The sequence below is a fragment of the Tamandua tetradactyla genome, chromosome 5 (genome assembly GCF_023851605.1).
Source record: "Tamandua tetradactyla isolate mTamTet1 chromosome 5, mTamTet1.pri, whole genome shotgun sequence".
Taxonomy (NCBI): Eukaryota; Metazoa; Chordata; class Mammalia; order Pilosa; family Myrmecophagidae; genus Tamandua; species Tamandua tetradactyla.
This window is the reverse complement of record NC_135331.1, coordinates 67,487,784-67,501,954: the sequence shown is the minus strand read 5'-3', so window position 1 is coordinate 67,501,954 and position 14,171 is coordinate 67,487,784. Positions and strand designations below refer to the sequence as shown.

General features: G+C 38.9%; 1 protein-coding gene across 11 annotated transcripts in view; it reads left to right on the top strand.

Moving 5' to 3' along the window:
* Positions 1–543: 543 nt before the first annotated feature.
* PHC3 (polyhomeotic homolog 3) overlaps positions 544–14,171 on the top strand; it is a 153,767-nt gene continuing 140,139 nt past the window's right edge. For 6 of the 11 annotated variants that reach the window (XM_077161004.1, XM_077161002.1, XM_077161001.1 and 3 more), the window contains exons 1-3: positions 544–607; positions 2,980–3,145; positions 13,088–13,243. In XM_077161004.1, the coding sequence (XP_077017119.1) occupies positions 594–607; positions 2,980–3,145; positions 13,088–13,243 (336 nt within the window). In that variant the 5' untranslated portion in view covers positions 544–593. Of the gene's footprint in view, positions 608–737; positions 845–1,063; positions 1,233–2,979; positions 3,146–13,087; positions 13,244–14,171 lie in introns of those variants that run through there. The other 5 variants (XM_077161006.1, XM_077161003.1, XM_077160998.1 and 2 more) reach the window with 3 other exon arrangements.

Sequence of the window (14,171 nt, the reverse complement as noted above, 5' to 3'; positions counted from 1 at the left end):
AGGAAACAGGCTGAAGCCCTGGCACACAAAACAGAAGAAGGGGGTGGGGGTAAGAGGGTAGGCGAGGGCGCGAGATGGCCGCTAAAGGCGTGTTTGACTCCTCCAACATCACCTTATTGGCATCTGGGCCACAACCTTTGAAAGCTCGAGACAGGGACTGCCGGTTCAGGGCCCCGAAAGCCAATGAGCCCCAGGTAATCAGCCCCGCAGCTACCAAGGCACTTTCTTTTTCTCTCAAACCACAGCAGCCAATCCTCCTGGGTTGCATTCTTCGCGGTTGAAAGAGCTTTGGTGTATTTTAGCTGTTCTAAATTTTAATTGAACAGTTTAGCAGAACTTTTCACACTTGGTTACAGACCCCTCCCCAAGAGGAAGAAGGCCCGGGAGAGGATAGAGCCACGGAGAAGAGAAATGGATATCTGAATTAGGGAAATCTGGTCATTCAGCAGCGCGCGCAAGGGCCCAGCCGGGAGGGGGGGATTGGAAAGTGAGGCCCCCACGTGACCAGGGGGCCCGGGCTGGTGCGACCCCGCCCCTGCGCCCGCGGCTAAGGGGGCGCATGCGCAGCCCGGGTTAGTGATGGAGGAGAGAAGATGGCGGAAGCGGAGTGAGTGACTTGTTGGTGACTGATGTCGTAACCTGGGGGCGAGTGGGGGCAGCGACACGTCCCCCTGTGGGGAGAGTTCAGGGTGTTTCGCGGGCATTCCGGGGAAAAGGAGCTCCAAGAGCGTCCTTACCGCGGAGGGGCCCTCTGGGCCCGTGGGGGGGGAGGGGGCGGAGCGAACAGTAGGCGTCCAGTTACTCTCCAGGCGGGAGCGCTCCTTCCACAGTCTGACCCCAATCGGTAGGACCTAACGTGCAGTGTCACCCCTGGGACCCGGGCTGCTGGTATCTTCCGGGAGATGAGTCTAGGTGGGCGCCTCAGGCGCTGTCATCGTTGCCAGCGGGCCCCGCGGGCAGCGTTGTTAGCGCTGCCGGGACCCGAGGCCCGCGGAGGCTGGGCAGGGCAAGGCAAGGCGGGCACTGCCAGGCCTCCTTCCCTCGCTGGCGTCACCCCACTTCTCCTCAGCCTGAGGAAGCGAGACGTGGGGCTGTCCCCCCGCCTTCCCTTTGGAGGTGTGGAGAAGGTGTCTCAGAGTGGCGGGGGCCGCAGGGTGTCTGGTGAGGCTGAGGACACCCTGGAAGAAGAGAGCTTTTCCTCTAGGGCCACATTCTTGTGTGGCCGTGTGATGGTATGCTTAGTTTGACTCCGAAACTTACTGCTTCCTGAGTAGGCCTCTTCTGCACTAGAACTACTGACCATATTTTGCAGGCATCACTATGCATAGACAGTGGAGTTGCCAAAATTGTTCTTTTGTGCCAGGCCTCCAGATGCAATGCGATGGTTTGGTTCAGCACACCGATATTTGTCTAGACTTGCCCCTAGAATTTGTTTTGTTTTGCGACCATTTTTGATGAGTAATAAGGTTTGAGTTGAGGGCATGGTTGAGAAGATTAGCACTCTAAAAGGGCGAGAATTTAAGCTGGTTTGTTGCATCTCACCATATGACAAACAGTAGTTTGGTAAAAGCTTTATTTTATTCATCGCTAATTCTGTATGATGTTGAGTAGTTGCCGCATGATACTGTGACTTGATGATTAGAAGGCAACTTGAAAAACTCTGGAAAAAACAAGCCAGGGGAGTGTAAGGATGTATAAATAATTTCCTAATTTTAAAAAGTAAGTGAAGAGTCAGCTTCTCCCCCCACTCCACATTTTTCCTTTCACTTTTTCTTATATTACGTGGGGAATTTTTACATTTGTGTCCTTGAAGAGCATGTGAATACTGTTTACATTAATGATATAAAGAGCTATAAAATTTGTACTTAAAAAAACACCATATGGAAATATCGCATACAATTAGCACCAAATTCCTTTGTCTCTTCCTGAAACAGAAAGTTTTCTTGTTACATTCTTGTTGATGGTGCTGTTGTGAGGTGGCCAGATTTTATTTATTGGATGAAAAGAGTCTTAAGAAAAGTCAGCTAAGACCAGTATAATCTCGTTTGCTTTTAAACAGTGTAGTGCAGATCTGACCCTGTAAGAACGACTATAGTTCTAATGTCTAACAATATCAAGACAAGAATTGATTTTAAATGAAATGTTGTTTGAATTTAATAGTTATGTATTTAGCAGAATTTTGTACCATACCACAAGTAAGCAAGATTATAATGTTGGAGAGAAAAATCATTCTGAGAAAAATCAGAAAAATATACTTTATTGTGCATACATGAGGAAAGTGACATAATATTTCAAAATTTGGAGTAATTCTTTGTAAAAAGAGATTTTGGAAGGATGTGGGTAGTTGTCATCTGCTTCTGTTTCCCCAGTCTGAGTAATCTGTTTATATGTGTAACTTAGAGATATTAGATGTAGTAAGGACAGTTTTGTAGATAAATTAGGGAAAAGCCAGTGTGAATTAATAAAAAATGTAGAACTTATTTTTCAGGCAAAGTATATACGGTAACCAAAGCTAAACTAGTTAAAACAAGTCCTTAAGTGTTCCATCTTAATGTATAGTTATGAATGATTTTAGTTTTGTTAATTAGTATGGTCAAAAGAATGTAAAGGAATGTTTCAAATTACTTTGATTTTGTTTACATTTTTTATTTTCCTGGGTTCTTTAAAATTCTCTCATCTCCTGAATAGGTTTCAAACTTATTCAGTAATGCAAAGGTAAACTTTAGGCCAAGCTTTACTGAGGTAATATATCCGGAACCATTTGAATTCAAACTTATTAGGTATTGACTATTAAATATGTTGTATGCGTGTGAAGTGCTTTTCCTTTCTAAGTGTTTATGGTGATTGCGTGCTATCTGTATTTTATGAGGACCTAGAAATTTAGAATATTGCTGATTATTTCTTTGGAATAATTAGATATTCTTAAAAGCTCACAAGATAAGGCTTTTACCAGTATAAACCCTTTGTGTTATCTGCCAGATTTACAGACCACAGTACAACTATGGATAGTGAACCAAATTCTGGAACATCTTCTGTGTCAACAACAACCAGTAGTACTACCACCACTACCATCACCACTTCCTCGTCGCGGATGCAGCAACCACAGATCTCTGTCTACAGTGGCTCAGATCGACATGCTGTACAGGTATTTAAGCTATAATGGATAGGCCAAGATTTAGGATACCACATTTTTTAAGCCAGACACATGTATTATATCGTCAAAAGTACAGTTGGAAGAATTGTTAATATTTGAAATAATCAGAAAAGCTATTTAATATTCGTGCTGTTGACAGGGTTTACATTTTTCAGGGTGTACTTTTTATGACTGTGTGTCAGGAAAATTAAAACTGGAAGGTCTCTAGGTGCTGTTACAATATGGAGACAATCAGCATAGAGCTCCAAATCCAGAATGGCTCTAGATTTTTCTGGACTATTTTTGGAACACACATTTGAACCCAAATATAGGCTGAGGGAGATCTCTTCAGGTCCGTAGATATGTTGGGTTCATTTTAAACCTAGGTGGCTTGCGAACCCTAAGCAGGAAGATCATTTCTAAAGCTCTTAGGTACTGGGGGGAAGGGAACGAAGTGTTTAATTAGGAAAAGTCTTAGGCTTTTCATTTAGTTGAGAAAATAACGTTTTATTTAGTTAACCTTTATAATAATGGAAGTTGAGGCAATATGATATTGTAGAAAGGGCATGAGCATTGCAGTCTGATATGTCCTTTGTTCGAATTCCGTTTTTGTTATCATTAATAGCTATGTAGCCTTTGGTGAGAGGTATAATCTCCTTGGGAAACTAAAAATGCAGATGAAACCACCTACTTCATTAGTTGTTATAGGATTAAATGAAGTATCTAGAACTGTGTAGGGCATGCAATAGATAGCCAGAAAATAATAACAACTAATATTTATTGAGCAATTGCTATGTGCCAAGGATTTCATAAGTGCTTGACATGGATTATTTTATTTAACCCTCACCACACCTCTGTGAAGTAGATACTATTATTATCTTTATTTTACAGATAGGAAAATGATGTTTTCAATGGGCAAGTAACTTTCTTAAACTCAAAACTGTTAGGTTCTGTAACTCCACAGTTTGTGCCTTAAGCACGCTATGCGTTATTTTTTCTTTATACCTGCCTTCTGTCTTTAGAATCTTCGTAATTGTGTTGAACCCTAAAAACGGTTCCTATCTGCCATATCAGCCCTGCCCCAACTGTTTCTAGGGTAGATATCCCAGAATGATGGCTGTTTCACTATTCTGTGCTTTAGGTTTTAGTTTTCTGAAGTTACCGTGGCATGGAACCAGTACTGTTAGAGACTCAGCTAGTTCAACAGAAATTCAGTCAGGAATCAGGATGTGATTTTAGTGTTCTTCACCTCTCTCTGGGTCAAGGAATATAGCAAAGAATATCTAGATCTCTGAGCATACAGATGAAGTGATATATATATATATATATTATATATATATATATATATATATATTATATATATATATATATATATATATATATTTTTTTTTTTTTTTTTGGCGGGGTGGGTATACATGATCTGGGAATTGAACTGGGTCTCCAGCATGGAAGGCGAGCATTCTACCACTGAACCACCCATGCATCCTGAAGTGATCTTTTTTTTTTGGTTTTGTTTTGTTTTTTAATTTTTTATTAATTAAAAAAAATTACAAGAAAGAAATACAAACATTCCGCTCTACACATACACTCAGCAATTCACAATATCATCGCATAGTTGCATATTCATCATCATGATCATTTCCCAGAACGTTTGCATGAATTAAAAAAAAGAAATAAAAAGATAACAGAAAAATAAAACGAAAACAGAAAAAAAAATTTCATACCATATCCCTTACCCTCCTTTCATTGATCACTAGCATTTCAAATAATTTATTTTAACATTTGCTCCCCCTATTATTTATTTTTATTCCATTTATTCTACTCATTTGTCGACAAGGTAGATAAAAGTAGTATCAGACACAAGGTTTTCACAGTCACAAAGTCACATTGTAAAAGCTGTATCATTATACAATCATCATCAAGAAACATGGCTACTGGAACATAGCTCTACGTTTTCAGGCAGTTCCCTTCAGCCTCTCCATTACATCTTGGATAACAAGGTAGTATCTACTTAATGCGTAAGAATAACCTCCAGGATAACCTCTCGACTCTGTTTGAAATCTCTCAACCATTGACACTTTGTCTCATTTCACTCTTCCCTCTTTTGGTCGAGGTTTTCTCAGTCCCTTGGTGCTTTACTTTAACAGTTGTTCCCCCATTATTTATTTATTTTTAATCCTTAGGCTTTATTCATCTGTTGATAAGGTAGATAAAAGAAGCATCAGACACGAGGTTTTCACAATCACACAGTCACATTGTGAAAGCTCTGTCATTATTCAGTCATCCTCAGGAAACCATGGCTACTGAAACACAGCTCTACATTTTCAGGCAGTTCCCTCCAGCCTTTCCACTACATCTTGAATAACAAGGTGATATCTACTTAATGTGTAAGAATAACCTCCAGGATAACCTCTCCACTCTGGAATCTCTCAGCCGTTGACATTTTGTGTCATTTCATTCTTCCCCCTTTTGGTCGAGAAGGTTTTCTCAATCCCTTGATGCTGAGTCTCAGCTCATTCTAGAGTTTTTCTCAATCCCTTGATGCTGAATTTCAGCTCATCCTGGGATTTCTGTCCCACATTGCCAAGAAGATTCACACCCCTGGGAGTCATGTCCCACGTAGACGGGGAGGGTGGTGAGTTTGCCTGCTGTGTTGGCTGGAGAGAGAGGCCACATCTGAGCAACAAAAGAGGTTCTGTTGGGGGTGACTCTTAGGCCTAATTTTAATTAGGTTTGACCTATCCCCTGTGGGGTTAAGTTTCATATGAACAAACCCCAAGACTGGGGGCTCAGCCTATAGCTTTGGTTGTCCACACTGCTTGTGAGAATATCAAGAATTCAACTTAGGGAAGTTGAGATTTCCCCCATTCTCACCATTCCCTGAAGGGGACTTTGCAAATACTTTTCCACTCCCTGATCGAATCACTCTGGGATTCATCAGGGCATCACCTGGACAAACCAACAAAATTTCATGTCTTACCCAAAGTTCCATGTACTTAAGGTGTTCAACCAACTATCTACATAAGTTATATTAGGAGATGCACTAGTCACAATATGAATTTGTACCAAATAACATTTTTTGCTTTAGTCTCACACATGGGTTGAAATTTTTAAATATTAATTACCATCTATTTTCAGCACACTGCAATAATGACATTCTTTTGTTCTTCCTCATGCAAAAACATTTTTTAAATTTGTGCATGTAGTCGCTATCATTATACACTCTAGGCATTCCTAGATTATACCATCTCAATCTTTATCATCTGTCTTTCTTTGTGATTTCATTTATGCCCCCCTGAGGTGATATTTTAATATGTCATTTTGTTTTCTGGATTTTACTTAAGCATGATGTGTTAAAAAAAAAAAACAGAAAGCCTTAATGAAGATGCATAGATATATCTCACAAATAGCACTGTTTTAGTTTGCCAGCTGCTGGAATGCAATATACCAGAAACGGAATAGCTTTTAAAAAGGGGAATTTAATAGGTTGTTAGTTTACAGTTCTAAGGTTGAGAAAATGTCCCAGTTAAATCAATTCTATAGAAATGTCCAATCTAAAGCATCCAGGGAAAGATACCTTGATTCAAGAAGGCCGATGAAGTTCAGAGTTTCTCTTAAGTGGAAGGGCACATGGTGAACACAGTCAGGGTTTCTCTCTCATCTGGAAAGGGACATGGTGAACACGTCATCATCTGCTAGCTTCTTCTGCCTTCCTGTTTCATGAAGCTCCCTGGGAGGCATTTTCCTTCTTTATCTCCAAAGGTCCCTGGCTGGTAGAGTCTGCTTCTCATGGCTATACTGTTCTGCTCTGCTCTCTCTGAATCTCTCTCATTCTCCAAAATGTTTCCTCTTTTATGGGACTTCAGAAACTAATCAAGACCCACCCAAATGGATGGAGACATGCCTCCAGTTTAGCAACCACTCTTGATTAAATCTCGTCTCCAGGGAGATGATCTAATTACAGTTTCAAACATACAGTGCTGAATAGTGATTGGAAGAAGCGGCTGCCTTTACAAAATAGAATTAGGATTATAACATGACTTTTCTAGGGTACATACATCCTTTCAAACCGCACAAGCACTAACTTTAGTTCCTATGAGTTCACAGAATTGCTTCCCCTTAAATGCTACCAAAACCAGTATTTATTGAAGTGCTTAAGTACTTTAATCTTTCAGCTTTCTTTGTCAGTACTGTGAATTCTCTTTTCCCTCCTTGTTCTAGAGGAACAATGTGTGATACCTATAACTTGTACTTAAATAAGGAGTATCTCTCCAGAAAGTAGAGTGTTGGATAGTATGAAAACGATAGCTGACAATAATGCATCAAATAGATGATTCGTTTGTTATTTCTGTCTGATCAAAAAGACATTGTTGTAATGCTAAATCACTTAATGCTGATTCCAAGTAGGGGTCAATTGCCTGCATTGATTTTGTGACAGGAATTTTTAGTAAGTATAGCAATCTATAGTTGCAGAGCTGAGATGGGAAGGCATGAAAATAAGGAAAACAAGAATTTTTGGAATTTGGATTCAGGGTTTCATGGCCTTGTGGTTCAAGATGTTTTGTCTTAGACCCTCAAGCTGCATGGTTATGGCTCTATTACTCCCTTAACTCTTTGAAAATTTACCAGGATTTTTTTGTTTGATACTGAGCTTAGGGTTCTTTGTTTTGTCAGAGTCTCAGTTGGGCATGATGTGACTTTGGGATGTGGTTGCAAAGGACTGAAATAATCTGATTTACCTTTTGGACAGATATAAGATTTTGTTCTGTTTTTAATAAAATGCTTGCTTTTTTAGAAAATAAAAATCTATTATGAAGTTTCAGGCTCAGATTTTACGTTTTACTAATATTTACAGTAATTACCCCTTTGGTAATACTTCTTTAGTAAGAATAGTTTTGTTCTATGTTGAAATTTTTTAAATATGAAAACGTGGAAACATTTAAAAGTAATTATTTAGTAATTAAAAAAAGAAATAGCTTATAGTTTTATATGAATGCCTACCTATTTTAAGATTTTCAGACTGCCATAGAAAAGTGCAAACCAGCCTACCTATTTTAAGATTTTTTAAACTGCCATAAAAAGGTACAAACCAGAGGGAAAAATCACCTTTAATCCATCCTTACATTGGCTGGATTTTTTTTTTTCCATAGGTAGTCTTTTAATGTTTTCCCAAATATTTTTCTAGATATTTTCATATAAAAATGAAATCTTACTTTATATACTGCTTAGTAATATGCTTTTTTCACCTAGTGATATATTTGGGAACATTTTACTGTTATTAAGTATGTATCTGTATCTTTGCTGTCTTATGTAGTAGCCACTAGCTACATGTGTCTATTTACGTTTAAATTAAATTTTAAAATTCAGTTCTGCAGTAGCCACATTCTAAGTACTCCATGTGTGACTAGTGGCTACCATATTGGATAATGCTGATCTGCATTGCAGTTTCTAATGGCTGCATGGTAAAACTATTCCTCTCCACGTTAAGCTGTGAATTCTACCAAGTTGTATCTAGAAAGGTTATACCATTTTATATTCTTAATAATAGTGATAGTATCTGTTACTCAGTTAGTAACAGTATTCTTTTAAATCTCTATGCATCTGAAAGTTGGAAAATAGTATCTTGTTTTAATTTTTAAGTTTTGATTATATTGAGATTGAAGCTCTTTTCAAATGCTGTTTGACATTTTTTTAAATTGTCTGTACTGGGTAACTTTAATTTGTACAAATTAGTGAAATTTAGTGATAACTAGGAGAGAAATAGGGTAGTAAACTTGATGACATTTTTAACTGCTGCATTTTTTACATTAATTGATTTTCTTATGTTGAACCATCCTTGCATACCTGGGATAAATCCTACTTGGTCATGATGTATAATTCTTTTAATGTGTTGCTGGATTTGATTTGCTAGAATTTTGTTGAGGATTTTTGCATCTATATTCCTTAGAGAGATTGGTCTGTAGTTTTCTGTTTTTTGTAATATCTTTGCCTGGTTTTGGTATGAGGGTGATGTTGGCTTCATAGAATAAATTAGGTTGCTTTCCCTCCACTTCAGTTTTTTTGAAGAGTTTGAGCAGGGTTGGTACTAATTCTTTCTGGAATGTTTGGTAGAATTCACATGTGAAGCCGTCTGGTCCTGGACTTTTCTTTTTGGGAAGCTTTTGAATGACTGATTCAATTTCTTTACTTGTGATTGGTTTGTTGAGGTCATCTATTTCTTCTTGAGTCAAAGTTGGTTGTTCATGCCTTTCTAGGAAGTTGTCCATTTCATCTACATTGTTGTATTTATTAGCATAAAGTTGTTCATAGTATCCTGTTATTACCTCCTTTATTTCTGTGAGGTCAGTGGTTATGTCTCCTCTTCCATTTCTGATCTTATTTATTTGCGTCCTCTCTCTTCTTCTTTTTTGTCAGTCTTGCTAAGGGCCCATCAATCTTATTGATTTTCTCATAGAACCAACTTCTGGTTTTATTGATTTTCTCTATTGTTTTCATGTTCTCAATTTCATTTATTTCTGCTCTAATCTTTGTTATTTCTTTCCTTTTACTTGCTTTGGGGTTAGTTTGCTGTTCTTTCTCCAGTTCTTCCAAGTGGACAGTTAATTCCCGAATTTTTGCCCTTTCTTCTTTTTTGATATAGGCATTTAGGGCAATAAATTTCCCTCTTAGCACTGCCTTTGCTGCGTCCCATAAGTTTTGATATGTTGTGTTTTCATTTTCATTTGCCTCAAGATATTTACTGATTTCTCTTGTAATTTCTTCCTTGACCCACTCGTTGTTTAAGAGTGTGTTGTTGAGCCTCCACATATTTGTGAATTTTCTGGCGCTCTGCCTGTTATTGATTTCCAACCTCATTACTTTATGATCCGAGAAAGTGTTGTGTATGATTTCAATCTTTTTAAATTTGTTAAGACTTGCTTTGTGACCCAGCATATGGTCTATCTTTGAGAATGATCCATGAGCACTTGAGAAAAAGGTGTATCCTGCTGTTGTGGGGTGTAATGTCCTATAAATGTCTGTTAAGTCTAGCTCATTTATTGTAATATTCAAATTCTCTGTTTCTTTATTGATCCTCTGTCTAGATGTTCTGTCCATTGATGAGAGCGGGGAATTGAAGTCTCCAGCTATTATGGTAGATGTGTCTATTTCCCTTTACAGTGTTTGCCTCATGTACTTTGGGGCATTCTGGTTCTGTGCCTAAATATTTATGATTGTTATGTCTTCTTGTTGAATTTTTCCTTTTATTAGTAGATAGTATCCTTCTTTGTCTCTTTTAACTGTTTTACATTTGAAGTCTAATTTGTTGGCTATTAGTATAGCTATTCCTGCTCTTTTCTGGTTGTTATTTGCATGGAATATCTTTTCCCAACCTTTCACTTTCAACCTATGTTTACCTTTGGGTCTAAGATGTGTTTCCTGTAGACAACATATAGAAGGATCCTGTTTTTTAATCCATCCCGCCAGTCTGTGTCTTTTGATTGGGGAGTTCAGTCCATTAACATTTAGTGTTATTACTCTACGGGTAGTACTTTCTTCTACCATTTTGCCTTCTGTATTTTATATGTCATATCTAATTTTCCTTCTTTTTACACTGTTCTCCACACCTCTCTCTTCTGCCTTTTTGTATCTGTCTCTAGTGCTCCCTTTAGTATTTCTTGCAGAGCTGGTCTCTTGGTCACAAATTCTCTCAGTGATTGTTTTGTCTGAAAATGTTTTAATTTCTCCCTCATTTTTGAAGGATAATTTTGCTGGATATAGAATTCTTGGTTGGCAGTTTTTCTCTTTTAGTAATTCAAATATATCATCCCACTGTCTTCTCGCCTCCATGGTTTCTGCTGAGAAATCTACACATCGTCTTATTGGGTTTCCCTTGTATGTCATGGATTGCTTTTCTCTTGCTGCTTTCAGGATCCTCTCTTTTTCTTTGACCTCTGACATTCTGACTAGTAAGTGTCTTGAAGAACGTCTATTTGGATCTGTTCTCTTTGGGGTATGCTGCACTTCTTGGATCTGTAATTTTAGGTCTTTCATAAGAGTTGGGAAATTTTCAGTGATAATTTCTTCCATTAGTTTTTCTCCTCCTTTTCCCTCTCTTCTCCTTCTAGGACACCCACAACATATATATTTGTGCGCTTCATATTATCATTCAGTTCCCTGAGTCCCTGCTCATTTTTTTCCATGTTTTTCCCTGTAGTTTCTGTATCTTGTCGGATTTCAGATGTTCCGGCCTCCAGTTCACTAATCCTAACCTCTGTCTCTTGAAATCTACCATTGTAGATTTCCATTGTTTTTTTCATCTCTTCTACTGTACCTTTCATCCTCATAAGTTCCGTGATTTGTTTTTTCAGACTTTCCATATCTTCTTTTTGTTCATTCCTTGCCTTCTTCATATCCTCCCTCAATTCATTGATTTGGTGTTTGATGAGGTTTTCCATGTCTGTTTGTATATTCTGAATTAATTGTTTCAGCTCCTGTATCTCATTTGAACTATTGGTTTGTTCCTTTGCCTGGGCCATATCTTCAATTTTCCTGGTGTGATTTGTTATTTTTTGCTGGTGTCTAGACATTTAATTACCTTAATTAGTTTGTGCTGGAGATTGCTTTACTTATCTTACCTAGGGTTTTCTTGCTAGATGAGTTTGTTGTCTATCTGTTCTTTGACCTTCAGTTCAGCTTTTTCTGGGCCTGTAGCTTAGGTTTTGTTTGACAGAGGATAATTTTTCAGTTCTTGTTTTCTTGTTTCTTGCCCTGCTTGTAAGGTACCTTTTCCCTCCCCACCCTTAGGAGGGTCTACATAGGTATTATAGACTCGAGCCGGGTTTTCCTGGACTAAACTGGCCTCCTATCAGGGGGAAGGAGTCACCTGCATTAGTTTTCCCTGAGGGTGAGACCCAGCAGGTTAAAGACTTTCCTGTGAAATCTCTGGGTTCTGTTTTTCTTATCCTGCCCAGTATGTGGCGCTTGTCTGCCTGCGAGTCCCACTAGCTAAAGATGTGGCTCCTTTAACTTTGGAAGGCTCTCCCTGCTGGGAGCGTGGTGGAGACAGAGGAGAGGTTGTAGGCTGGTTTTAATGGCTTCAAATTGCCAAGCCCTGGGTTCTGAATTTCTTGAGAGAGGGATTCCACCTGAGTTGGGCTTCACCCCGCCCCTGGGGAAGGCATAGGCGGGAGACAGCCCTGAAAGCATTCGGTTTCTGCCTATTCCTGGGGCAGCTGCAGCCCGAGTAGTCCCGCCACTGAATCCAGAGGCAGCCAAGCCTCCATTGAAACAGCCACAAAAACCTCCATTTTGTCCCCTTTCCTGTTTTTCGGTTAGCCCAATAAGTGCCCTCCTCCTTGACCAGGTTTGCCTGAGGTGGGGGCCTACTTTTAGCAGTCAGAATTTGTTTATTAATGCCACAATTGGTGTTTGGTTGGACTCAGTTCCTGCTACTGTTAGAGTGTCTTTCCTTTCCCTCTGGGAAGTCACCTGTGGGGGAGGGGCGCCGGGTGCCGGCCACCGCAGCTTGGGGAACTCACGGTTTCGGAGACTCACAGCCGGTCCAGCTGGTCCAGATTGGGGTACGCTGTGTGTCTGGTCGTGGCTTCGGGAGCTGTTCTGTACTGTTTCTGGTTATTTGTAGTTGTTCTGGAGGACGAACTAAAACGCGCACATTGCTAAGCTGCCGTCTTGGCCCCTCCGAGGAAATAACTCTTAACCTAAGGAAATGAGAAAAGAATTGGGGAAGATACAGGTGAACTTGGAAGTTGGTGGTAGGAAGCTGGGGAGTCTTGAAAGATGGGTAAGTTTTGGTGGAGCCAAAATGAGGCTGGCAGAGGATTGGAGGAAGGAGGGTGTTCAGGTAGGGGATTCCAGATGAACAAAGGTGTGCTTATCTGCCACATTTTTTTATCCTTTATTTTATAGTTAAGATGAAGGTTATGATTTGACATTGGTTCAATTGACTTATCACAGGTAATTCAACAGGCATTGCATCGCCCTCCCAGCTCAGCTGCCCAGTACCTTCAGCAGATGTATGCAGCCCAGCAGCAGCACTTAATGCTGCACACTGCAGCTCTTCAGCAGCAGCATTTGAGCAGTTCCCAGCTTCAGAGTCTTGCAGCTGTTCAGGTGAGGCAAATCAGTTAAGGATTTATGAGGCCAAAGTTTTAAAGTATCTGCAGATGATTATTGAAGTAAATTTATTGGTCATTATATCAGAGTTCTCAGGTGTCCTGAGATTATTTTTCCTTAAGGAAATGTATTAATAGTCTGCCAAACAGAAGTTACTTCAGAAAAAAATAATGGGTATATTTTATAGGTTATTCTGTTGCTAGCTTCTGCCCCACTGCTTTTATATACATTGCAGAAATACTATGCTAGTGACGTAGTTTTGTATATAAAATTCTAGGTACAACAGTGAATATTCAGTCACATGGGTCATATTTGCATTTTAACAAAAAAATACAGTTTTTATCTTGTAACCTGTACTCATTTTAAACAATCAAATAGCACAAAATTGTTTATAAGAGATAAATAAAGTAAAAGAATTCTTTTTCCACACCCACCACTGTTTCCCATTTGTTAGAAGTGGCCACTTATAATAGTTCAATATGTATCTCTCCAGAAATTTTCTGTATAAAAATGTGTATATGCACTATCTAAAGTCCATTCATATTATTCCTACTGATAACATGGTTTTATGATTAAACATTTTAAAGATTTTCATTATTATTGCACTATTTAAATAAAACTATATATGAGGTTTAATCTTAAATCTTCTCACCAGATTCTTCTGGGAACTCACTTGAATGAACTTGAAAAAGGCTGATTTCTGTTATCAGCGGATCCCCAGCTGTTACTTCTTGGAAATGTAATTTTAAATAACATTGCATTCATGATACAAGTTAGGAAACTAAAACCCACTGGCTCTTGATGTAGCGTCAGTTTTTCTTTTTCATAAGGTTAGGATAAATTGTTTGTGCTTCAAAAATGAGAGAGACGTGCAGAGTGAAACTGAGAGTGGGTGTAGCTAATAAAATGAAATTAGCCTTTGGAT